The 27,604-nt window shown below is 43.2% G+C and overlaps 1 protein-coding gene and 1 pseudogene across 1 annotated transcript; one reads left to right on the top strand and one right to left on the bottom strand.

Moving 5' to 3' along the window:
• Positions 1–307: 307 nt before the first annotated feature.
• BECN2 (beclin 2) lies at positions 308–1,609 on the bottom strand. The gene has a single exon (XM_019421257.2). The coding sequence runs from the start codon at positions 1,607–1,609 to the stop codon at positions 308–310; it is 1,302 nt and encodes a 433-aa protein (XP_019276802.2).
• A 4,751-nt stretch (positions 1,610–6,360) lies between these two features.
• Positions 6,361–27,276, top strand: LOC128778892 (60S ribosomal protein L12-like; annotated as a pseudogene).
• Positions 27,277–27,604: the final 328 nt, after the last annotated feature.

Genomic DNA, 27,604 nt, shown 5'->3' with positions numbered 1-27,604 from the left:
TCTCTTGATCCCTTTTTTTAAATGTTAATTTATTGAGAGTCAGAGTGCAAGCTGGGGAGGGACAGAGAGAAGACATACACACAGAATTGGAAGCAGAATCCAGGCTCCGAGTGGCCAGCCAGAGCCCACAGACCGCAAGATCATGACCTGAGCTGTAGGTGGCCACCCAACCAACTGAGCCACCCAGGTGCCCCTGTTGCCATTAACTTTTTAAAGTGATAAGCATGTTATCTCTTCCAATTTTACAATTGTGATATGGTCACAAATAGTTTAAAGCAAAAAAAATCTCCCTCTCCCTCAAAGAAAGTTATTTTTGACAATATTTGAAAGACAGCCAAGCAAGACTACACTTAAAATTTATAAGCATGAGCTTGAGTGCCTTTGTCCACTGCTCCTCCGTGTTCAGGTGGGTTCTGATGGAATAGAACTCACCAGTGCTTCCAGAGTCTTCCATCAGGCCATTTTCCACATGAATCTTGCAGGGCAGGCAGAGACCCCACTCGCCTTTCTCAGCCTCTTCCTTGAACTGCTGCATGCAGTCCAAAAAAGCCATCATTGCGAGGTCAAATCTGACATCCAAGCAAGTAATCTGCCCCGTGATGCAGAACAATGGCAGCTCAATGGCGTCATCTGTTAAAGACTTCAGATAGGACCGGTTTCCACAGGGGAAGAGTTGATACCTCTGAAACTCCAGCCCAATCTTGTTGGACAGGGTATGAAGTAGCAAGGCTGTCTGTCCCCAGGCCATGTTGATCTCATTCCAGCTCACGGGAACAGTGGGGAGGCAGCCCAATCTGAAGCTATTGATGATGCCCACAGGGCCATCATCCCTGATCTCAAAGGTGGCACTGAAGACATTGGTCTTCTTCAGCCAGTCCCACTGGATCTGGGCATGTATCAGCTGGTTCCTCCTGCTGGTCAGCTCATCCTGCAGTTCCAGTTGCTGCCATTGTAAGTTACTGTAGTCCCTCCAGTGCTGCTCATCCTGCTGGTCCAGCACTTGAGTCTCTGCTCTGGCTGCCTCAAGATCCTCTGCTACTCTTTTTTGGTTCTTCTCCACCTCCTCCAGCTCCTGAGCCAGCCTTGCTTCCTCCAGCTCCAGGCCCTCCAGCTCCTCCTGCAGTGTCTCCAGCTCCCCGTCATGTATTCTCTTCCTCCAATGTTTGTAGTTCTGGTTCTCTGTTTCTGTGAGAATGAGTTGGGTGTCCAGCTCCTCTAAAAGTTTGTCAGTACAGTCCTCACACAGGGCGTGGTCCACATCTCTTTCACCAGTCAGGATGTCAAAAATGTCCCCAGCAGTCTTCTGGGTGTTACTGAGCATACTTGTAGGGGCAAACTCTCCAAGTAAGATGAAGTTGTTAGAACTGTCCCCGGATATCTTGCCATCATCTCCAGGGAGGGTGGAGCAGGAGGTACTATCCTGCAGCTTCTCAGTATCTGTCTCTGCCTTGGAGGCAGGGCCTCTTTCCAAGGTTTCTCCTGGCTCCCACTGAGCTGAGAGTGTGGAAGCTGTAGTTTCTTGGGTGGTCTCAAGACCTGAGGTCTCCATGGACTGATTCAGCTTTAGCGGCTGCTTGCAACACTGGCAAATGAAGCGGATGGGGAACATGGTGGAGGCCTTGGCTCTTACTTTGATTCTAAGTTTCCTCTGGCTCCCCACTTACTTGTCCATTTATACCTTTTTAAACTTCTTTAGAGGAGTAATTCCTTCAAAATGCATATCTCATCTTGTTGCTCTTCTTAACGACTTACTTTGGTGCCCTCCTTAGATACTCTAGGGTTCCTTTCACTCCTTTTAGACAAATAATTCTTTCTAGAAGGCAAATCTGATCATCTCACTTTGTCCTTTAACATTTCCAAGGCATATCTTAAGAGTACTTCTAAACTAAGTCCTGATCATGGCACTTCCCTCCTTAAAATGGTTTAATGCTCTTGTCTTACCTTAAAATAAAATCCTATCACCTTAACCTGACACCAGGGCCTCTGTCCATTTTCCCAGCTTCTCTCCCAATTTCCTGCTACCTTTACTCATGGCTTCTCCATGATGCCTGGAGTAATGATTGCAAAGGATCTACTACACAAATTATGCCTTTCCTCATCCTGATACCTCTCCCCAAAGAGTTGGGGAATAGCAGAATAAGTTTGGAATTGCTTTCAATGTCATGGTCAATTCTGAGTCCTGATTCATCCTTGGGAGTAGAATGGCAAAGCATATTCATTGCTAATGGCTGAACTTCATTTTAATTACCCACCCAATAAAACCAAACAAATTCAAGCCATACCTGGCTTTGGGTTTGATCCAGCCCAGAGAGACAGAAACATAGCTGAAGGGGAATAGAGATTGTTTCAGACTGTGGTTTATCTGTTTATCTAACAACTGAATGATGCCTCCTGGATAATCCAGAATCAGTCTGTTGGAGCTTTCCTTTAGTGAAGGAATGAATGGAACCGGAGTGTCATTTTCAGCTAGGAAGGAAATCCCTGATTTCTGGAGATCTTCCCTCCAATTCTTATGTCCTCATTCTTGGGTCTCCTTTGGGAGGGTTTGAGAAGCCCAAGAGTGAAGAGGATTCTAAAGATTGGGAGCAGGGGTTTTATGTACTACTGTATCATCAGCACTTAGATAAATTGCCTTGTCCCCTCTTCCCTGTCCAAACTTTGTTCCTTTTCTTGGGCTTTGTCATAAACCTCTAGGAAAGACTTGTCTGTACCTATTGTCTCCAGTTCTTCTCCTGTTCTCTCTTAAAGCCATCATAATTCAACTTTAATTTCAGCGCTCTATAGAAAGTCCTCATAACAAGGTCACAAACGTTATCTGTGTTGCTAAATTTAATCTCAGTGGAATAAGAAGCAAGTTCTTCAGCAAAAAGTGAAGATGGGGAAGAGATGTGTGTGAGAGTTACCTCAGTGAGTAGGAGATTGAATAGAGGAGAGAAGTGGTGTGATTGCTCTTCATTTGTAAAGGTCCACATGGGACTGGCTGTCATGTGTACATATCAAGTATACATGTCAGTCACTCACCTGAATGGGTGTTGTCAAGCAAGCAAGACTAACCAGGGAAGCAGGAGAGAAGGTGCCAGCAGGGAAGTGGTTAGGAAGGTTGACTTCAATGCATACTGGTAAGGAAAGGTGGGCGTGGGAGGGAGACACAGCAAAAAGGTGGGAGAGCTGATGTGTTTCTGTTCTCAGAGGCTGAAGGAGTATTGCAGTCAGGATATCAGACCAGAGGAGTAAATACAAGAGGTAGTCGAAGGGTGTGCATGAAATAGACACAACAGAGGACTTGCTCCCCATGATCTATAATCATCTTTTCACTATACATCCTGAAACAAACAACCTCCTGGCATGTGACACAGAATTCTGGAGTCAGTCTTGGGTTCTAATTTTGCTTAACTTAACAAGTTGCTTAAACATCTTGATGCTCAGATTCTTCATCTGAAAATGAATTAAACAGAAGCCATCCTAAGAGAATTGCTTTGATGATTAAACAAGATGATGTTTAGAACCTCAAACTGACATTAGTTTCCTCTCATCACCAGTCTCCTATGTGGCCATAGTCTGGCTTTCTCCTTCTCCTTGTGAACCTTGAACTTCTCAAAAGAGAAGTTAACTACTTCTCACTGTTTCCATATGCTCATCAGACTTCTTTCAACCTTTGCAATCCGGCATCTGTCTCCATAATTAACGGAATAAAATCGTTCTTGCTAAGATTAGCAGTGGATTCTTAAATAGCACATCTCAAAACATCTTTTCTGTTCTCTTCCAAATTGGCACTCATTGTTTAACATTCGAAGTGATTGCTATCCTTTCCTTGTGGAAAGAGGAAAACAAAGTCCTTATTTGGATTCCAGAGGATTGTTGTCTCTGATTCTCCTGGATCTCTGATCTTCCTTTTCCACCCTGCTGAGCCTTATCCCACCAAGAGATTCTGAATTTTTTTGTTTATTTATTTATTTTGAGAGAGAGAAATAAAGTAGTAGAGGGGCAAAGAAAGATCCCAAGCAGGCTTCATGCTGTTAGCACAGAGCCCAATAGGAGGGAGCTCAAACTCATGAACCATGAACTGTGAGATCGTGACCTGAACCAAAATCAAGAGATAGATGCTTAACCCACTGAGCCACTCAAGAGATCTGAATTTTAAAAAATAAAAATCTGTCTTTGAGATAGACAACTAAATTTTTCTGAAGCTTGCAAAGTGTGAATAAAAATCTCCTTTAAAAATTCAAGGCTTTGTACACCCATGGTCATAGAAGCATCATTCATCATAGTCAAAAGGTAGAAGCAACCCACATGCCCATTGGTGAATAAATGACTAAACAAAATGTGGTATATACATACAATGAAGTATGGCCTTAAAAAGGGAGGAAATTCTGACTCATGCAACAACCTGGATCAAACTTGAAGACATTATGCTAAATGAAATAAGCCAATCACAAAAGGACAAATATTATATGATTCCATTTAAATGAAGTACCTAGAGTAATCAAATACAATTCATAGAGACAGAAAGTAGAACCATGGTTGCCAGGGGCTGAGGGAAGAAGGGTTCTCTCTATAAATCACTGTGATATTATACTTTACATAAGAAATATATACATGATCTTCTCTGTTCATGCCACAGAGCTCCTAAACCCTTGGAATGTCTTAAGCAATGAAAACAATCAAGGTGCCGTTTGTTATGTTAATGAAGTGACTATCAGAAAGCACCTAAGGATGGGGCGTGTTGTTAGGAGAATCAACCATGTGATTGGAGGGTTGGAACATTTAGTTCCATCCCCCTGACCTCCAGAGGGGTGTGAGGCTGGAGGTTAAATGGATCACCAATGACCATTGATTTAATCACCTGTGCTTATGTAATGCCTCCATGAAAACACAAAAAGGAGTGGGTTCAGGGAAGTTCTGGGTTGGTGAACACGTGGCAATTTGGGGAGAGTGGTGAGCCTGGAGAGGGCATGAAAGGCTCACATGCTTCCCACATACATTGCTATATGCATCTCTTTCATCTGGCTGTTCCTGAGTTATATTCTTTTATAATAAACTGGTAATCTAGTAGGTAAATGTTTTCCTGAGTTCTGCGAGCTCTTCTAGGAAATTAATAAAATCTGAGGAGGGGTCAAGGGAATCATTTGATGTCAGAATTGTTTGATGTGAGGGAAATACCCACACACTGGAATTGGGAGCAGAATGCTAGTTAGTGTCAGAATATTCTAGTGTTAGTGTTTAATGGATACAGAGTTTTAATTTGGGAAGTTCTGGAGATGAATGGTGGTGATGGTTGCACATGTGGGGAGGAAAAACTTTATCTGCCCTTCAAGGTTCTTCTAGTATGCCTAAGAATTAAATTGAGATAAGACAGGGGCACCCAGGTGGCTTAGTTGGCTAAGCATTCAACTTCAACTCAGGTCATGATCTCATGGTTTGTGGGTTCAGGCCCTGCATTGGGCTCTGTGCTGACAGTTCAGAGCCTGGAGTCTGCTTCAGATTCTGTGTCTCCCTTTCTCTCTGTTCCTCCCCTGCTTGCATTCTGTCTCTCTCTCAAAAATAAATAAAGATTTTAAAAAATGAATTAAAAAATTGACATGAGACAGTAACATTTAATTTCGTACATATGGGGAATCCACAGAAACATTAAATTCCAAAGATAGGCAAAAATGAGGTGTATAAGTCATCCTGAACTAAGGAAAAGGGGTTTGGGATCTGGGATTTTTAAGGGAAGGAAAACAATGCACAGGAAGATGAAAAAGGGTAAATGTTTGGTAAACAAGTGTTTGCTAGGCTATTCAGAAAACAATGGAACACAGAGAGGAATTTTAACAAATAGACCTTGCTAAAAATTCTTCCCTGTATAGGGTGCTTGGATGGCTCAGTCTGTTAAGCGACCAGCTTCAGCTCAGGTTATAATCTCACAGTTCGTGATTTTGAGCCCCGTGTGGGGGCTCTGTGCTGACATCTCAGAGCCTGGATCCTGCTTCAGATTCTATGTTTCCCTCTCTCTGCCCCTCTCCCACTCATGCTCTTTCTCTCTCAAAAAATAAATTAACATTTTTAAAAATGTAAAAAGAAAATTTGTCCCTATCTGCTTCTTCTCGTTCATATTATACTATAGTTATCTATGGTGATAGCTCCCTTCCTGGAACAGGTCCTCTAAATTCTCTTAGATGGGGTACCTGGGTGGCTCAGGAGGTTAAGAGCCCTGCTTGGGATTCTCTCTCTCTCTGCCCCTCCCCTGCTCATGCTCTCTCTCTCTCTCTCTGTCTCAAAATTAATAAATAAGCTTAAAAAAACAGCTTTTGACTTTTTGCTCAGAGGAGGCCATGCTGCAACTGTCTTTGGTTGTCCCTAATCCAGGTTCATCCAACACCAACTACCTCCACCATGCTGCTTAAGTTCGACCCCAATGAGGTCAAAGTCATATACCTGAGGTGCACCGGTGGTGAAGTCGGTGTCACTCACGTCTGCCCTGGCCCCAAAAATCAGCCCGCAGGCTCTGTCTCCAAAAAATGTTGGTGATGACATCACCAAGGTAACAGGTGATTGAAAGGGTTTGAGGATTACAGTGAAACTGACCATTCAGAACAGACAGGCCCAGATAGAAATGGCACCTTTTGTCTCTGCCCTGATGATCGAAGCCCTCAAGGAACCGCCAAGAGACAGAAAGAAGCAGAAAAACATTAAGCACAGTAGAAATATCACTTTTGATGAGATCGTCAACATTGCCCAACAGATGTGGCACTGATCCAGAGAACTCTCTGGAACCATTAAAGAGATTTTTGGAACCGCCCAGTCTGTGGGCTGCAATGTTGATGGCCGCCACCCTCATGACATCAATAGTGATACAGTGGAATGCTCAGCCAGGTAAGAAATACAAAGGAAAATATCTTAATAAAGGATCATTTGACAACCATTAACTAACTAAATAAATAAAAATGAAAACGAAAAAAATAAATAAATCCTCTTGACATTTAGGGGGATGGTCTAAGTTTTTCTTGAGTCTTTTGGTTTTTGATTGTTTTCAGCTCAAGAAAATCTGCATGCCAAAGTGGCGCTTTGAGGGTGATTCATGTTGAACCCCCCACGTACAATAATGTGAGTGTACTTAATGCCACTGTACACTTAAAAATGGGAAAGGTGGTATTTTGTCACCATTAAAAGGTAATAAAAGAAATCAAAGGACCTCTCTAAAGCCCCTCTCTATCTCTCTGCAGTGTCCCTGGGGTGATAAGATAGCTATTAGAAACTTTCCTGGAGATTTAAAATGCCCCAGGACTCTCAGATGGGCTCAAAGAGCAAGACCCATATTAACTAGAAAAAAATAGCCACAGCTCAAAAATGCTAAGCAAATATGCCTCTGTTTGCTATGATTAAAGTGAAAAAATTTTGTGTGATGTGTCTTACCACAGTTTAAAAACCTCAAGGTTGCACTGGCTTATGGGCCTCAGATGTCCCCTGTCTCCTTTGTAAACCTCCACATACTTTGACTGTGGCCTCACAAACGCCAGTGTGGCGATGTGAGCGTCTGAGGAAGGACTCTTGCGGCTGCAGAGGCCAGACACCTGCGGGCCCAGAAGTGACTCACACAGGATGGGAAGGCAATGCTCATCGTTACAGGGGAGCCCAGATTTCTGGTTCACATAAGAAATTTCTAAAAGAAATTTTAAGCTTTAATTTATTTTGCTTTGCGTCAGACTAGCCAACATCCTCCTTGCTGGTGAGACTCCACAGAAGTTAATCACAATAAGCTGCAGTGGGGATAGTTTTTAAGACTCAAGCCATCGAAAGAGCCAAGGCTCTGGCTTTCTGTCCCAGGTCAGATGCTGATTTAGGAAGCCACTTAACTTCACAGTCTGCTTAGTTAAATTCTGTGAAACGGATGCAACGCTAGCAATGAGCCATTGCTCACAATAGCTGTTGTGGGCAAAGGCATCTACACCATACTCCTTCTGTGCTCTTCACAGCACGTAGTGTCAAGTAAATGTTCAGTAAACTGTTGCTAGATTCTGCATGCATTACTAATGCATGGAAGTGCTCCGCCTGAGAGACTGGAGCTTCCCCCTCCTGCCACTCCCCACTAATCCCCATCTAACGCCATGCCAGAAAAATAAAATATAGATTTATGCAGAGCTAACGTGTTTGCATAAAACAAATATTCTTTGCAAAAAGATTCACAGAATTTCTACAAATAGACTTTTGGCTACTGGGCATTACAGAACATTAACTCTTTATAATCAATATTAAAATGTTGGCAGTCAATGCCAGTTGAAAGGCAGAACGTTCCAAGTCAATCTGCCTGTGGGTACTGAAACTTCTCACCTATGCACTGGCACATGCATCCATTGGTCTTGGCGGTTGACGTGTGCCATATCTGCCCTTCCAATGCACTAAATGTCTCTTGACAATATTGTTGAAATCCATCTTGTATCCTTACCACCCATTCATCCATTTTGCTCCTTATTTTCTTCTTTCTTTTTGTTTTCATTCTTATGGAAGGGCTTCTAGACACCATGACTCTGACTGAAATAATTCCCTCCAGGGGACAGCTCATTCTACTAAAATATACAGGTAATTTTCTTTTCAGAGAACTGCCTGCTAATCATAATGATTTGATAATTAGACTGAAAATCTAGGAGTAGCAATTTATCGCATGTACTGAATTACTCTCCGTTGTCACGAGGAATGCCTTTAGAAATTCCTGATGATGACATGTCATTCCCTCAGAAGACTGTGAAGATCACTCATTCCCCAAGACTTTTGCTATATGAACAAGGAAAGCACCACCATCAATATTTAGGCTCAGACCTTTGTTTTTATTGTCCTCACAAGCATTAGCAAGGAAAGGAAAGTCCTCAGAAAGCAGCCAAAGTCTTGATGTCTTGAAACAGTCCCTTCAAGATCCTGAATGCTCCCAGGCAGGACTGTATTTTATACCTAAGGCCAAACTGGCTGAAGCCCAAAGGCTCCCCACCCCTGGACAACACCTACTGCTTCTGATGCCTTTGTCCATGCCATTGGCCCCATTTAACATCTTCTCAATCAAAGACTAAATTAACATAGCCTCCCTCTTACAGCCTATTCTGGGGTTCAGGACATTTGATGGCCTAAAGATTGTTTCCATTTTGTTCTGATGCAGTGGGAAGAGATTTGGCCCAGGACTCAAGGGGCTTGGTTTCTTTTCATAATTTACTATAGAAAGTTCTTCTCTGTACCTCTCAGTTTTCTTATTTGTAAAATAAGGGACTTGGAAAAAGTGATATTCAAAGTCCTCACAACCTCACTTATTATACATTTTCCACCTCTTATTAGGCCAGGTTGCCAACTAATTCTTGTGCCCACCCCACACTCTCTCCTAACCCCCACAATAATATCACTGAGAAGTAATTTGAGGACCAGAATTTGTTAAAAGGCATAGGCTTATTCTTAAAGATAGCCATGAGATATAACCATATGACCACAGACTATGTTTTCACCTATTTTGCTACCTTAGGCTCAGCGGTCTTTTTCAATGACGAAGTTGGTGATTGATGTCATATTCTTGTCTACACACTCACAATGGGCCTAGCAATCCGAGCCCACAATGGCCTGGAATGGCAGGAAACTACATGGACCGTGGCCTGTTGAGATCATGGAGAAGGTAGAAAGTGGGGGCTACCACCAGCTGTCAGGACACAGGATTACGTGGTATGCGACACAGTAGAGGGAGGTGAGGGTCTGGAAAGGATGAGGAAGCTGAGGCAGGTGGGATGCTCAGGGCACTAAGACTAGGATGAAGGTCAAGGTTGTGGGGCCAGAATGGACACTGGCCAGCTGGCTTGACATTCAAAGTTGGGCTGGCAACAGGGCTGGCTTATTCTGGCCATGCATTCATTGAATCCTACTGTAGGCATGGGAGGAGGGGTGGAGGCTAACAACTTTGGAGGACCTGACATGTTCCTGGTTTAGTGTGGCAATTGTATTATTGTTAAGCAAATATTCATCTTTCTCTCCCTCCACATGGGAATTATTTTGGACTGTGGACTGTGGGCTGAAGTGACAGTGTGCTAGTTCCAAGCCCAAGTTTCTCCCACCGCCCTTGTGCTCCTGTCTTCCACCGTGAGAACAGCATATCCCATGGAGGAGCCACTCCTTTCCCCTCCATTCCCAAGTGAGAAGGCATCTGGAACCCAGGCCAGCCAACCTGCAAAACTTGGAGTGAGAAATGTATGCTTGGGTTGTAAATCCCTGAAACTTGCAGTTATTATCACAGCACAAGCTGAGCAATCGAGAGAATGTTAATTACCTTACATCTATTTCCTCATGTTAATGTTTCTGAAACAAGCAACAGGATCTCAGGTGAGGGTCAGAATCCCTCAGGTGCTGGGCTTTGGGCCCAGGCATATTTGACACCTGATCAAAAACCATGCTTTCCATTAAAACATGATGACTCTGGTCTTTGATGAATAGAGCAATAATTGACTTAGAATAGAAAAGTGGACTTAGAGAAAATGCCAACTGAGTATTCCTTCAGAGCCCTGGGTACAAGAGCCCCAGATCCTCCCAGGAATGGATGTCCTGATGGGGGTTCTGCATCAGTAAAGCAGCCTCATGCCTTAAGGATGCAAATGGCCACTGCTGAGAGCCCCTTCTCTCTCTCCTTCACACCTGTGTAAGTACACAGTACAGTCAGGAAGATACACAGATCAGAATCCAGAGGAAATACAATCAGACTGCTCCAATACCCTCAGGAAGAGTGGAAACAATGTGACCCTGTTTCTCAGCTCCCACATTCCTCTGCCAGAAAACCCTGGCTCCTCTCCTCTCCTGAGTCATCCTTGCAGGTGTTTGCAACCCTTGGGATGAAAAATGATGCTCTGGCATAAAGAAGCATTGCAGGGCTTACTAATCCCTTACCACTGGAAAGTAGGAAAGTGAAAAACATGGAACATGGGATAGAAAGGCAGTTTGGAAACAGGCTAGGAAAGGACAGCAGGCCTTCACGCAGTTAGCCAGAAATGTTTTCCAAATTTACTGCATTTAGGGTCAGACTGGCCCTGAAGACAGCTGAACATGGTGGTGTCGCCTATCAAGAAACTCCTCTGACAGTATTCAACCCCGCCCATCCTGTTTCTCTGGTGTCTGGGAATTTATTCAGCCTGAAACCTCACCAGCTCTGGAAGATTGTTTGTTCCCAGTTACGCAGTACTGGAAAGTTTCTTCTCTCTGGAACATGCTGAGCCCTCCCCCTGAGTCTGCTCCTTCCTTTTTCCAGGAAGGGGGCAGCTCATCACTCTTGGGGCCTCAGTTTAGGCTTCACCTCCCAAGGAGGCCATTCTGTACAGTGGGGCTCCCCAGACACCCTCCCTTAGAGCACCTTTACCAAACTTAATTCCATCCACAACTAGTGACTTGTGGTTTAGCTGTTTATCATGTCTTTCCCAACATGATGAGAGCTCTGTCATGTTAGGGACCGTCTAGCTTGCTAGTTCCCGGCTCACTCATGAGTAACTGATTGCACCGTCATATCAACTCTGGAAGGTAACTATCATTTTGCTATTAACTGCTGAATTCTGTCCCAATTTTTCTTTTTTCTTTTTTAAAATTTTTTACTGTTTATTTCTTTTTGAGAGAGAGAGAGGGACAGAACATGAGCAGGGGAGGGACAGAGATAGAGGGAGACACAGAATCTGAAACAGGCTCCAGGCTCTGAGCTGTCAGCACAGAGCCTGATGCTGGGCTCGAACCCACGAACTGCAAGATCATGACCTGAGCCAAAGTTGGCCACTTAACCAACTGAGCCACCTATGTGCCGTGTCCCAATTTTTTTAAAAAAAATGCTGCTTAATTGTATCACCTAAGTAATATATGAAGACTTACTGCTACAGAGATTTCAAATACTGTAAAACCTTGGATTGCGAGTAATTTGTTCTGTGAGTCTTTCCTGAGAGGAGCAAACATTTCTAATAAATTTTAACTTGATAAACAAGCAGTGGCTTGCAATGCAAGGAGTACGTGACATCGAATGTCACATGATCATAACTGAGCCAATGGTTCTTCCCTCTCTTTCTCTCTCTGTGGGACTGTGGGTGATTTCCTCCCATGCTTGGATATTTGGCCTCAGGCTGCAATGTTTGGCAGAATCAGTGATTTTTCAGAATGTTAAAACATGCCCACAACTGGCACTAGTATATTTTTTGTCACTTCAAAGCATGTATGGACAGTCCTTTGCTTTTTCATTTAGAGTAAGTTTTGCTTCATTTTGGATCATTGGATAGATTCCTTGTTAAATTTGCATGAAAAGAAAAAGATTCCATTGAGCCAATAGATACCAGTGATTCTGTTAGTGATAGTGAAAGTCATCTTACATAATAACCCATCTCTGCTGGGGCGCCTGGATGGCTCAGTCCGTTAAGCGTCCGACTTCAGCTCAGGTCGTGATCTCACAGTCTGTGAGTTTGAGCCCTGCATTGGGCTCTGTGCTGACAGCTCAGAGCCTGAAGCCTGCTTCGGATTCTGTGTCTCTCTCTGTCTCTGCCACTCCCCTGTTCACACTCTGTCTCTCTCTCTTTCAAAAATAAACATTAAAAAAATTAAAAAAATAATAACCCTCCTCTATCTTATCTCTCTCATACCAGCCACGAAGGTTTTCAAAGGAAGTGCAGATTAATTTGTTTATTTTTCTTTACATTTTGTATTTTCTTTATTATTTTGTATTATATTACAGTATTGTAATCATTTTTATATGAATATTTTTGGGTTGTGGAATGAATCGTCTGAGTTTCCATTATTTCTTATGGGGAAATTAAACAAGTGCTTTGGATTACAAGCATGCTTCAGGAATGAATTGTGCTCACAAACCAAGGTTTTACTGTACTTCTAAGGCAATGGTAGATAGAATAAGTCCCCCTTTCTCTCTTCTCTACCTCTGAACTCTCCCCTTCTGCCAAGTAAACTTTGCAAGTTTTTGTTCCCTTTTGTCTAACTTATATTGTGATTTATAATGAATATATATCTGGTCTTTGACCCCCTTCCTGGCACAGACCTCCTAAAACCCTTGGAATTCCTAAGTGAGGAGAATGATCAAAGTGTCTTTTGCTATGTTAAGGCAACCTTTGGACCCTGCCAAAGAATGGGAGCTGGGTGCCAGCTGAGCCAACTATGTGTAAAGCAATGGAACTTTCAGTCCTGACACCCCAGACCTCTAAGCTGGGTAGAGGGGTTCATCAATCACTAATGCACAATGATTTAATCAATCATGCACACGTAATAAGGCCTCCATAAAATTTCAAAAGGACAGGGTTGGAAAAGCTTCCAGGTTGGTAAACACATGATATTTAGGGGGAGTGGTGTGCCCATAGAGATCATGGAAACTCTATACTCCTTCCCCATACCTTGCTCCGTGCAACTTTTCCATCTGGCTATTCCTGACTTGTATTACCCTTTTATAATAACCCGGTGATCTAGGAAGTAAAATGTTGCTCTAAGTTCTGTGAACCACTCTAGTAAATTAATCAAACCCAAATGGGGTTGTAAGAACCTCCAATCTACAGCCAGTCAGTCAGAAGCCCAGATGCTAATCTAGATTATGATTGGTGTCTGAACTCAGGGGTAGGGACAGACTTGGAGGACTGAGCTTTTAACCTGTAGGATCTGAGGCTACATGCAGGTAGATCGTGTCAGAATTGAGTTGAATGTAGGACACACAGCTGGTGTTGGAGAATTGCTTGTTGGTGTGGAAAATGTCCCTCCCCTCTGACACAAACATTGGAATTGGCTGCAGAAACTTCACTAACTTTTCCTTTCTATAATTTACATATCTGTGTACATAGAGGTATACTTTCATGTAAATGAGTTTTTATTTTTCTTTAACAATGACTAGAGTGTGTGGGACCCAAGGAATTTAACAAAAATCCCCTACCCCTGGACAAGCAGAGCAAGACTAACTCCATTTTGTGCTACACCCACCATCTCATGTATAACCCCCACATGACCTACTTATTGCTTAAGACACTCCCCCACCCTAGTCAAGCCGCTGAGCACACCCTTACTGGAAACCGGCTCAACCGCCAAAGAATGTAAACCCCGCCTTTTGCCCACCAAACTTGCGCGCCAATTCTGACCAGAGTGATAGGCTAGTTCAAACAGTTACTATAGGGTAAATTGTAATTCAATTGGCCACCTGCGTGTGGACTGACATGACTATGCAACTTTCTGTGTGTGTTACAATCTCATTGGCCACTGGCCCCTATAAAACTGCTACCCCTCTTAACCTAGGGGTCCAAGTCCCTGCTCCGCTGTGTCGGGTATACTTGGGCCCGAGCTCGAGCTTGCAAATAAATCCTCATGCGTTTGCATCAGTATCCTTGGTGGTCTCTCGGATTCGAAATCGGGGGCATTACAAGTGTACCCACTGTGGTGTCTGCCTCCATCAGATGGGAATCCCCAAATGTGGGGCAACAATTGATGGAAGCCAGTGACTCAGGCAGTAAAAGAATTCATCAAAAGCAGAACAAAGGAAATATAACTTTATTGAATACACTGCAAGGGAAGGGTGGGCAGGACGGCAGAGGAGAGACTCTCTGCAACCAGGCAGTGGGGGAGGGATTATTTAAAGCAGGAAGGTGAGGGGGTGTCTGGGTGGTTCAGTCAGTTAAGTTTCTGACTTTGACTCAGGTCATAATCTCAGGGTTCATGGGTTTGAGCTCAGAGCCTCAAGCCTGCTTCAGATTCTGTGCCTCCATCTCTCTCTGCCATTCCCCTGCTCACACCCTGGTCTCCCTCTCTCAAATAAATAAATATTAAAAAAAATTAAAACATGGGGCGCCTGGGTGGCTCAGTGGGTTAAGTGGCCGACTTCGGCTCAGGTCATGATCTCGCGGTCTGTGAGTTTGAGCCCCGTGTCGGGCTCTGTGCTGACAGCTCAGCCTGGAGCCTGTTTCAGATTCTGTGTCTCCCTCTCTCTGACCCTCCCCCATTCATGCTCTGTCTCTCTCTGTCTCAAAAATAAATAAACGTTAAAAAAAAATTAAAAAAAATTAAAGCAGGAAGGTGAGGAGGCATAGGGATGTATAGAAATTTCCCTTTTTTGGTAACTATGCTTGGTTGTAAGTAACCCATTGGTCAGTTAGGTTAAGGCCTATGGATATATTTTTTTAATGTTTATTTATTTATTTATTTATTTAAGACAGAGAGAACACAAGCAGGGGAGGGGCTAAGGGACAGGAAGACAGAGAATCCCAAGCAGACTCCGTGCTGTCAGCACAGAGCCCAACACAGGGCTGGAACCCACAAACTTTGAGATCATGATCTGAGCTTCAATCAAGAGTCAGACAATTAACTGAGCCACCTAGGTGCCCCAGTGGAATAAATATTTAAAAAGACATACCTAGTATATCATAGTAAGACCGAAGAAAGTAGAAGGTAACGGGAATACCTTAAAAGCAGTCAATGAAAAAAATAATAGATTATCCTCAAAGGAGCAGAGATGAAACTGGACGCTGACTTCTAGCTGCATTAAGATACAGTGAAATAAGGCCGTCCCTTGGCTGGAGAAAAACTGTCAGCCTGGAACCTATGTTGAATGAATTATCTATTAAGCACATGAGTAAAATAAAGGTATTTTCAGAACAAGTAAACATTAGGAGAGTTCTTCACCTGTAGACTCTCATCTGAAGAAAGTTCTAAAGGAAGTGGTAAATATGGGAAATATCTAGACAGATTTTGATTTCATCAAGCAGGAAAATAATAACATATACAGTTAAAAAAAAAAAAAAAAAAAAACACAGGATAGGGGCGCCTGGGTAGCTCAGTCGGTTGAGCGGCTGACTTCAGCTCAGGTCATGATCTCGAGGTTTGTGGGTTTGAGCCCTGCGTTGGGCTCTGTGCTGACAGCTCAGAGCCTGGAGCCTGCTTAAGATTCTGTGTTTCCGTCTCTCTCTCCCCCTCCCCCACTTGTGCTCTGTCTCTCTCCCTCCTCTCTCTCAATAAATAAACATAAAAAAATTAAGAAAGTAAATTAAAAAACAAGATAAAATTGAAAGACATGAAACAAAGAAATAAGTTGGAGTGGTTAATGGAGGTAAAGTGTTTTAAATTGCTTTTATTATCAAGGATGACATAAACAAGTTGAATTTAGACATTAATAAATTAATAAAGCACATTGTAATTTCTTGACCACCACAAGAACAGAAATACATAAAATCTGTTTTTAAAAATTCAAGCAAGTAAATTTGAAGAAATTGGCTTTATTATTAAATCATTCAAGAATCAGGCAGCACCTCATCTGGCAAGTGGAGAGGGACTCCAAGTTCTACAAAATTGAAGGTTTTACAGGAAAGAGGGTGGGGCAAGGAAGTTATTAGCAAAAGAAAAGAAAAGATGGTCCCAGGCAAGGTCACTTTCTTTTAGGGGAAAGGGAAAGGGAAAGGGAATCTTATCATTCAGATGATTTATCTTCATTTGGGGACGGAGAGGGCCCAATGACAAATTAACTTATTGGTGCTGACAAGAAAATTCCTCACTGATCAGTTAAAGCCATATTTCTGGGGGACATTGAAACTGCAATTAGATTGGATATTAATCCCTGATTTGGGAACCTGGTCTAAGTGATATTATTTTGGGCCTGAGGTTTTCTTTTCTTTCTTTCTTTTTTTTTTTTTTTAACACTTCTAAATTAGTAAAGTGGGGAAAAGTAGATTAATAAAAAAAATAGATGTTAAATAAAGAATAGAGGCCAGGAAAAAAAAAAAACAGCAAAACAAATAAAAATCATAGGTCTGATGGTACAATAGAATCCAAATGTATCACATTTTAACACTAAATGTAAATGGCCAATAGTTCAAGGAAAATTTATTGTAATTTATTATCCAACAAAAAGAGATACATTTAAACCTACATATAGACTGAGAGTAAAAAATACCATGCAAATACTAATTCCCCCCAAATCTAAGTAGCTATATTAATATCAGACTAAATTGACCTTAAGGTAAAAAGCATTCTAAGGGATAAAGGGAGATGTATCATTATGATAAAATATTTAGATCACCAGATTAGTCTATAAACAAAAGCAAGGCAGGGTTTATAAAAGCAAATTTGTTGTCTATGGAATGTGACCCTCACCCTCCTTATGTAAATTAATTGGCCTGTCAGTACTTTCCAGGAACACAGCTGTAGTTGAACAAAGTTGAGTTTATTAACTCTTCACAATTCACACCATGGTGTGTCCCAGTAAAAGGGGTAGAAATGACTCACAGGATTTGGGGTTATGTGAGGGATTTGGTGAATGTTTAGGACACAAGGCTTTGCTACAGATTAGCAGTAGGGCTAATTCTATGATATTTAGATAATTCATACCTAGAAGGTGGAAAGAACAGATGGTGGCTAATGCTATATCTGATCAAGAATCAGCCATCATGGGGCACCTGGGTGGCACAGTTGGTTAAGCGTCTGATTCTTGATCTCGGCTCAGGTCATGATCTTGCAGTTTGTGAGTTCAAGCCTTGCATCCAGCTCTCTATTGATGGTGCAGAGCCTGCTTGGGATTCTGTCTCCTTCTTCTACCCCTCCTCTGCTTGTGCTTTCTCTCTCTCTCTCAAAATAAATAAACTTAAAAAAAAAAAAAAAAAAAACGAAAGGAAAAAAAAAGAATCAGCCATCACTCATTAGCCAGGATAAGATGTCTGGTCAGTTTTGTGGTTTGGATGACAGTTCCTGCTTTTGTCTGTGTTCACACATGATTAGGGATTGGCTTTGGTTTGTCTGATCCATCTCTGTCACGAGGTGTTTTCATTCTGTGAAACTGTTTATGCCCACTGGAGACCCCATGGGCTAACCACGTGTGCCAGGCAGGCTCCTGGCTCAGGGACTGCTCCTCTGTCTCAGGCTAAGAACTGAGTAAAGGAGCAAAGGGGAATTGTCAGGGAGGGTAATTTCAGTTATTTGTAAGCTTTCCAAGAAACATTGTGATTTTGTCTCTGGAATAGAATGACATGCTCATCCCTGCTAGTGACCTGCCTTCATCCCTCCCCCTTGGTTAAAAGCAGGTCTGCACAATTTCCTCATTATAATTCCTCAGTTTTAATTTAATTTTTTTTTTATTTTGCACAATCACTGTGGTTGTTGAGAAGTAAGTAATTTTCCTTTAACCATACATTTTTATTTATGAGGTTAGAGATAAGTTTGAGAAAGCAGGAGGTTTACTTTTGGGGGCTCAAATGAGTTTGCAAATATTTAATATTAGGGCCAATTCCCATGAAATGAAATGTCTTTATTTATATATCCCATGTTCACCCCTGAGCTTGTAACTCTGTAATAACTTCTCACTGCATTTAGAATAAATTCTTGACATCATAAAGGTGCTGCCTGATCTCTACCCTGCCTACCTCTCTACTTGCTTCTCTCCATACTTCCTGATCCAAACTCCTGACTTTCTGACAGTCTTCAGAACAAAGGCTGTGTGCTCCTGGGCCTATGGGGATCAGCAGGAAAGGCTGAAGGGGTTGAGGGCTGGGAGGGCCAATCTGCTGTGTCCCTCCTGCAAATGGTCTCCCTAAAGGAGAGCAAAAGGATGCATTTATCTGAGCCACACAGACCCTCCAGGAAGGTTTAAGAGAAGCAATTGCAGTGTTTCTACTGATGGAACAAAGACCCTACTCTTCCTCTAAAATGCAGTCATCAAGCAGAACCAAAATATTTGAGGACAGAGAGTTCAAGTGAATTTATTAGATCTGAACTCATAAAAGCAGAAAAGGAAAAAGAAAATTCCACATGTCTTGAAATATTTGCTCAGAGAAATAAATCCAATCCCTGAAAAGTGAAGGTGTAGGGACCGAAGGAAGGGCACCTCAAGATGGGTTACTTTGGCATGAGCATTATTTTCAGTTAAAAGCAATCAAAACCCAGCAGATTCAGGAAAAACTCTTTACCTCCCATTCAACTGCCCACTTTACCAGGAAGAGAGCTATTACCAAAGATTCCTCTTTACCTAAGAAATTTTTCTGTGTAACAGGGCAAACTTTGCTTTCCAAATATCAAGTCCTTTGACCTTCCTGCTAATGGTCTTTCTCCCTTTTGTGTCCTCAGATCCTGTCCCTCTCCTTGCTCATATAAGCATCATGTCTGTCTTTGGAATGTCCATGTTTGTGTGGATTCCCCATACGTACGCTATTAAATTTGACTTTCTCCTGTTGATCTGTCTCATGTCAGTTTCTTTCTAAGTCCAGCTAGAAGGACCTTGAAAGGCAGAGGAAATTCTTCCTCCCTGACAAAGGTCAGTACCTGAATCACCCAGGTAATTCCATCAACTCTTTGGGACTCTTTCCATGACCTATAAATTCTACAATATTTGTATGTTGTCTTGGATTATTCTCTGGTTTCCATTGTAACCAAACTAATGGGAGTTTGCTCCTCGATGAGGTACAGATGGAGACTACACCACGGGCAGTTGTCACTCAAAGGAAACTTTATTTGTAGCAAATAAGGAGATGATGGGGAATAATTTCCAAGGCCATGACTCCCGGAGCAGGGGTGGGAGGGCTCTTTTTATTCAGTGTTTAAGGAAGGGGAGAAAGGGGAGCTTTGTCATCACATGTAAATGTGGGCATAAGACTGTGCAGGTGTACTTAGAAAACAAGACTGTACATGCATCTTATGTTAATGAAGCTTTTGCTCCTCCTTTGGAGACATTATTATTATAATGAAGCAGAGGTAACTTGGATAAGGAGAAGGGATTTTGGACTTGCTCTGAGAGTTCATATAAACTGGATGGGGTCCTGGGCTCCTTGTCTGACATAAGGAATGCAGGGCCTTGCTTTCTTTTGGGTCAGCACTGAGCAGGGAGGGGTGTGGGTTACCATTGATTCATTGTCTCTGATATGGTTGGACTATTTCCTGGCCTGGTAGAGACTGTTCTTGCATTTTCTTTGTTCCTTAAAATCCTTAACTGCTGAGGTTTTCCCATTTCTTTGAAATTCTGACACCTCCTAGGAAGTTCTGCAAGAAGTGTGCTTGGGCAACTAGGGATCATGGAAAAAAGCTGAGGGCCTAAAAGACTTCTCTGGTGTCTTGAAAACTGCAGGAACCCCTAGCTCCTCTTGCTCACACCATACCTGTCCTTGCCCTCAAAGTGCATAACTCCCTTGCAGAAGCACTGGAAATAATAAGGATGTGGGTAAGCATTAAAGACTAATTTTTTCTCTTAATTCCTTTAAAATGCATAGGAATGTTTAAGCAAAGATTTGTAACTTTGCATTGTGCAGGGAATGGCCTTGCATGGGTGCAGGGATCTTATATTTTATGTGAAGTGGCACACTGTTAACTCTCTGAAAGGCTAACAATGTATAGTTCAATAACTTAGGAGCCACTAAATAATAATAATAATACCAAGGAAGTATAGCTAAGAGTCAATTATGCAATTTAAATTGGAATTCTAAAAGATCAACTAATCCCAGGGGAGGGGAAACAGGACTGCCAACAAACAAATCCCCTCCATAAAAGCAGAATCCTTTGATGAATAGGAGAGGAGGGAGAGACAGCAATGGCTTCGCTGAGCACTGTTTTCCAGGCACTCTGGCTCACATGGGACACTTTATCTAAGCTTGACATTAGCCTAAGGGGGTGGGTGTTGCATTGAAAGGGTCTCAGGATGCCCTGCAGGCTGCCAGGGAGCTTGGGAGGGGTGGGTGGCAGGCTACTCCTGGGTCTGTCCTTGGCAAGTGTCCTGTGAACTAAGAGTCAGTGCACCCTGATCGCTGATCAGGGCACACTGATCCAGCACTCGTTAGTGGACTTGTGTTTTCTGGGCTCATACAGGTAAAGGTAAAAACCAAAACACAACACAATGTACTGACTAAAGGTGATTATGTCATCAATGTAGTCTGGACATTCTCTCCCTAAAGGCCTATTTGCATGGGAAACCTCTTTATAACCAGAAGGTTCTTGAAAATTATGTGATTAGCACCTCCCGTTCTAGTCTGGAGAGAACGTGAATACCGAAGTGAACCCTGAGTTCACTTGGCCATTGGAGGCCCAGGGGCCTGTGGCATCTCTTCCGTTTCTGGACCACTACTCAGCTCTCTGACCCTCTTGCTACAACCATGCAGAATACTTGGTTGTGTGTCTCCAAATCTTTCCAATGTTTACATGAATTGTTTATTACAAAAACAGGATTATCTATATATTCCTTATATAATTTTATTTCCATTTAATATATTATAAACACATTCCCAGGTATTCAGGTACTTGTTGTTCCTTTTTTGCAGCTCTGTAATATTCTGGTGAACAGATGACAACAGAGGACCCTTTCTCCCCTTTGTTAATGGTTGTGTAAGCAGAAAGAGTCAGGAGTCCCTGGAAAAAGAAAGATGAGACATAGACACAAGAAAAGTCATTGTAGGCCCCCGGCCGTCCTGTGATCTCTGCCTGACCAGCCCTACCTGCCCCAAACACGTTTCTTGCAGGACTTCCTGGGATATGTTGAAATTGCAGAAAAAATAGACCTCAGTCCTTAATAATTTTAAGGGAACGAAAAAAGTAAGAGCTGTCAGGCCAGGAGGTAGCCTAATTATATCAGGGATGATAAATCAGTGGTGAAACTCCCAGTGCTGATTCAAAAGTAGAGACTGACCTGGAGCGTATTCGAGTTATCTTTGCAGGATCTGAGCCCCTCTGAGCACTGGGTACCTGACCGACTGGAGCCAGAACATCCATGGTGCCGACCCTTGCAGGCCTCATGACTTCCATCTACTAAGACCTGGACTCTATCACCTTAAGATGACTGCTCCCCAATTTTTTTAATGTTTTTTTTTTTCATGTTTATTCATTTTTGAGAGAGAGAGCATGAGCAGGGAGGGACAGGGGCGGGGGGGACAGAGAGAGGGGGAGCCAGAGGATCCGAAGCAGGCTCCGTGCTGACAGCAGAGTCCGATGTGGGGCTGGAACTCATGATCTTGCCCTTGGCCGAAGTCAGATGCTCAGCCAACTGGGCCACCCAGATGCCCCACTTCTACCCCAACTCTGTGCTGAATTCCTCATTGTGCAAACCCTCCATGAAGATGAATGTATCCTTAGCTTCAAACTTGCCCAGGGAGACAGTGCTTTGGAAAAGATCCCCGATGATGTTCTCATTTACTTCTTGCAACTAAAACCCTTCCTTCTCCTATTCCTTGGCTTCGTTGTGTCTGGGCTCAACACGCACCAAGAGGCAAGCCCAGTTTCAGGTAACCGTTACTTGTTTGTTACCTGCCCTTCCTGCTGAGGGGCCTCTGAAAGAGCCACTGAGCTGGGTAAGGTCATGAAGGAAGGAAATGCTGGCTCCATCTGTAGGGAGGTCACAGGTCACCGCCAAGGGCAAAGAGGGACCAGACCTCATTCTAGCACAGCCATGGTCCCTTGCTGAGACTCCAGATGGGCTCCCCAGTTTGCCTTCTCAGTCTGGGAGCTGCCCTTTTGTGCTTAGCGCTCTGCTAGGTGTCCTGGGGGTCAGAGAGGAGAAAACCCTGTGTCCCTGGCCCTTGAAGAGCTCAGCGAGGTCACACACAGCAATCACAGCAGAGCCAAGCTGGTGTCGGGGCCAGAAGACAAATTCTTCAATAGATGGGTTGGAACCGTCGTTAAGCATCTGGGAAGTGGGGGAGTTGAATCCTTCCTTCCTTTATTACACTAATATAAATCCCAGATGGATCAGGATTTACATGTAAAGTAAACAAAATCTTAACAGTATTAGAAACAACGCAAAGCATTTGTGCCATGTTTTATAATTATGGAACAATTATCCTAAGCAGGACAAGAAGCCCAGAAGCCACAAAGGAGAAAAGCGAAAAACTGGATCTCATAAAAAAGTTAGAAGTGCTATAAGAAAAGAAAAGTCGACCATAAACAAAATGAAAAGACACCGTGTTGCAGCACACGTGGCAGACACATTTCTCTAATGTGCAAAGAGGCTTACAAAACAGTAGAAAATTGGTGAGCTCCCTCCCACCCCCAAATACGCAGAATTTGTTAAAGAGAAAGTACCAACTGCCATAAACATTTGACAGGTGTTGAAAAACAGACACAAAATAAAGCAGCTCTGGGCAATTTTCCACCTCAGACTGGTAAATATTTTTTAAAGATTTCTATTTCCAGTGTAATGATCAAGTGGGGGGCAGTCACTTTTGATAGCAGTGGGACAACTTTGTAGAGAGAAAGTCAGTGATAATTACCACGGTGTGAAATATTCATACACTTGAGCCAGGAATTCCACTGCCAGAAACATTATATAGGGAGAACAACACACACACACACACACATACACACATGCACGTGCATGCACGTGCATGGAAATGTCCAGAGAAGGCGTTCATAATAGGTGTTGTTGTTATAAGAGTCAGGCCTCCTGTATATCAGGTTCTATGCACAGTACTTTATTATTAAATTCTTGCAACCACTAAATCAACGTAGTATTTTTAATGTTCATTCTACAAATGATAGAACTGAGGCTGAGAACAGAAATATATGCTTAAACTCATGGTATTTGTGAGAAGCAAATCTTGTTCAGTGTTTGCTCAAAAATATGGTCACATGTCATTTGCAAAGGCAAAAACTGTGGACAGATCCAAGTTAATTACCAAGAGGTAGATGGGATAAATTATGCTTCATCCAGACAAAGCAATCGTGCCCAGCCACAGAGCAGAATGATGGAGATTTGTCTATGCTATGTCTTATTATCTTATCAACAAGATACATTGAAAAAAAAAAAAGCAAGATTTCAAAATAGTTGTTATGATTCCATTTTTGTTTAAAAATATAAATCACAAATTTGGGGCTCCTGGGTGGCTCAGTCAGTTAAGCGTCCAACTTTGGCTCAGGTCATGATCTCGTGGTTTGTGAGTTCAAGCCCCGCGTCAGGCTCTGGGCTGTCAGCTCAGAGCCTGGAGCCTGCTTCAGATTCTGTGTCTCCCCCTCTCTCTGTCCCTCCCCCACTCAAATTCTGTCTCTGTCTCTCTCAAAAATAAACATTAAAAAAATAAATATAAATATAACTTATAAATGCCTCACAATCTTCAAAACTGTTTATTCGGAAATAATTTTAAACTTTCAGGATGGTGGTGGGAATGATACTAAATCACCCTGCCTCCTGTTCCCTGCTCCAAACTAGGGCCTTCCTCTAGGCCCTAGTCTTTCCTCCTGCTCTGGAATGACCCCTACATTTCCAGAGATTTCTCTGGTTCTCTCTCTGGTGCTGCCAGGTCAGATCCCCTGGCTTGGCTTCCCCTACCCCTACTATTATTTAACCTTCTCCTTCTATTAACCTTTCCCTTCTCTCAGCTTCAATAGCACTCAGGTCCTTCGCTGCTTCACTTACTGGGAAGCTACCTCCTTCCATCCAGCAAGAACCAGGATCCTGAAGACTAGCCTGCACCCTCACTGGCTCCCCCTCCTCATTCAGTCTCCTTCTTCTGCTTGCTGCTGTCTTTGGGCTCCTACCCCAGCACTCCAGTGAACATTCTTGGACAAAATAGCCCATGATCTCCTACTTGCCAAATTGTTCTGATCACATTCCCTTGACATCTACCCTCTTAACACTCTCCTCCCCAACTCCGCAGCTCCCTGTTGTCCCCTCCAGCTCCCCTAGGGTCTTTGGCCAACTCGCTGACCAAGACCACTCATTTCCCTCCCTGAGGCCCTTCTACTTGGCCTATTCTGCAAGCATTGGTGCTCAACAAACCATCCCCTCAATTGCTTTGGCTGTGGTTTTTAAATTCTTTTATTTTTATTTTTTTTTAAATGTTTATTTATTTATTTTGAGAGAGAGAAAGACAGAGTCAGCAGGGGAGAGTCAGAGAGAGGGAGAGAGAGAATCCCAAGCAGGCTCCACGCTGTAACCTGATGCAGGGCTCGAACCCATGAACCATGAGATTACAACCTGAGCCAAAACCAAGAATGGAACCCATGAACCTTGAGACCATGGTCTGAGCTGAAACCAAGAGTCAGGTGCTTAATCACTTGAGCCACCCAGGTGTCCCACTGTGACTTTTTAAAAGTCCAAGGCACAGGTTTCTCCATGGCTATATCTACTGCCTTGTTTTGATTTATAGTAATGAACTTGCTTCCATAAATGGGAATATTTGCAGATGTTTACCTAGGGATAGTACAAAAAATATTGCTATTATTTTTGATACAACAGAATGATTTTGTATCATGTATTTCAACCTAACTAGAATATGGATTTTTTAATATCAAAAAATTGAAATACAATAAAATGCAAAGCCATGATTTGTGGTCCCTCCCAAGCACCACCCATGAGATAAGTCTAAACCTACAGCCCTTGACCACTTCCCTATCCCAGCTCTCTGTTCTCCCATTTCCATCCCAACACACAGGCCAGGTCCACTAGTGAAACCACTCCCGGCATCCCTTACTCTTCCTTGATGCGCCCCCTTTGTGCCATTTCCTCCCTCTACCGAGAGTTCATCTCTAGACTCATCACTGCCTACAGTTACCTCCTCACCTTTGAAGTTCCATGTTGTTCATGAAAATGCATCTGTCCCTCCACCCTACCTGCAAGGTACAAGGGGCTGCTCTGTCCTTCGGGCCCCCACAGCTCCACGTCAGAACCTCCCCATCATCAGATCAGGAATACTCTATTGCATTTATCTGTTTAGATGTATGTTGTCCCCCACTGCCCCTGATGCAAGACCAGGCAGATACTTGAGCTGAGTCTTCTGCTGCAGTGACCCATAGTAGGTGCTTAAAACGTATTTTTAAATAAATGCATGAATGGACATCAGCAGCAAGCGATCCACTCACAGTACTTTTGAAAAGAACAGCTTTAAATCCAAATGACAGCCCTGCCTTAGTTTAAAGCTAAGTCCTCTTTTCTGCTTATTATGGATCTTTGATAAGAAATACAATTGCTGAGAAGTCTGTTTTGCTTGCTGTTTGCTACGAGCATTGTGAAACCTTTCCTGAATGTAGTCTGATATGTAATAGAATAAGTGATTGTACATAAACTAACTGGCATTTCTCGCTTCTGTAAACCTGCTTGCTTAACACATTCCTCCCCTACCCCCTTTCCCCTTCCCCCTTTTCCTCCCGCCACAAGTAACGGACAAAGCCTTCCCGCCAAAGGACAGACAAAGGACGCCCAATCAGAGAACAACAATTGTCCTTACTTTAAAACCAACTAATCAGGCCCCTCATAATTTGAAACCTCCCCTGTGCTATTTGTCTCTGTCTATAAAAACGCTGTACCAATCCTGATCGGGGCCTCTCAGCGTCACTGGCGACGAGTGCGCAGAGGTCCAGGTTCGAACCTGCAATAAATGACCCTTGCCGCTTGGCTTTGACTTACGACTCTGGTGGTCTCTTGCGGGGGGTTCGCGATCTTGGGCATTACACTTTTTGGGTGCTTCTTCTGACCCAGGGTACTTGTGACTCTTTTCCAGAATAAATCAGGCCTCCCTGTCTGGTTGCATGGGCTCTCCCTCAATTTGGGGCAGAAGGTGAGAGACAAGGAGCTGCACAAGGTTCTCAGATTCTGTGGATTAGGCAGAATCAAGATGTTGATGGCGTGGTGAGCAATGCTGGGGAGACAGGAGCCAAACAAACATCCTCAGGCCCATGACACACAGCCCCGTAAGTGGTGTTTGTGTCCACGGTACCCAGCTGGATCCAGCCTTCAGTGACAAGTGCTCTATCCGTGTCACCCTTTCCTTCTCTGCCTGCACCAGCATACACGTCTCCTCACATGCAACATACAGGTACATCCATGAAAATGAAAACGAGACCCTGCTGGATTTCTTGGTGCAACAGCATGTTGGCCTAACGTAAGTCATGAGTCACAGCTTTGCTGCCTTTGTGGCCTCCTAGGACATCAGGGAAGGAGCTGGTGGGCCTCAGCAAGGGTCTCTCCACAGCTTCTGGTCTGACTTGGAGTCTGGAGCTTCCTGGAGGGAGCAGAAAGGACTGGTCTAGAGTAGGGAAGGACCGAGGGGTTTTTAGTCAGCGACAAGGCGCTTTTTTTGGATCGTACAGAGTTGCCTGATTCAGCTCAGAGATACATGCTACAGGTGAAGAGCAGAAAACTAAGAGGGTTTCAGTCTCTGATTTTAGGAGACAGAAGTTGACTGTCTCCCTAACGTGGCCTCTTCTCGAGCTGATCTCTCTCTGACCTTCTGCTCTCTCTAAAGTTCAATTTCTTTGGAAGAGTATATTGGGGTGTGCAGGGAGATGACCATGCAAGATGAGGTGGACCTTGTGGGCCATAGCCTCATGTGGCAGGGGGTCCAGAGCTGCTGTGTTGGAGTCATAGGTCTTGACCTCTTCTGAACTTGCCAAGAATGGGCAAGGGGGTTGAAGCTTATGTATTCATACATATAATTTTTTAAGTCACTGTATAACTACTGACTTCAGCTGTGAAAACAGCCCACTGTATAACTCACTGGGCTCTTCTGATTCTGGATTTGGTGGGTAGGGACTCTGACTCCAGTGGTTTAGGTCTCTTCCCTCACCTACCAACATTATTCTATTCCATTTTATTTCCTTTATTCTATTCTAGAACAAAATGTCTGCTTTGATTTGTCAGAATGTTAACACTTCCATTTGCTGCCACTGAAATCTTTCAAATAATACAAATGATTGTATTAGAAACAGGGTC

This window comes from Panthera pardus, unplaced genomic scaffold (assembly GCF_024362965.1).
Source record: "Panthera pardus isolate Hobbes unplaced genomic scaffold, ASM2436296v1 HiC_scaffold_21, whole genome shotgun sequence".
In the NCBI taxonomy this organism is placed as follows: Eukaryota; Metazoa; Chordata; class Mammalia; order Carnivora; family Felidae; genus Panthera; species Panthera pardus.
Note: the sequence above shows the minus strand (reverse complement) of the source record. Positions and strands in the feature narration are given on the sequence as shown.

Bases quoted from the DNA above. Each gene is read 5' to 3' on its own strand.
- BECN2 (XM_019421257.2), bottom strand. From the start codon at position 1,609: ATGTTCCCCATCCGCTTCATTTGCCAGTGTTGCAAGCAGCCGCTAAAG.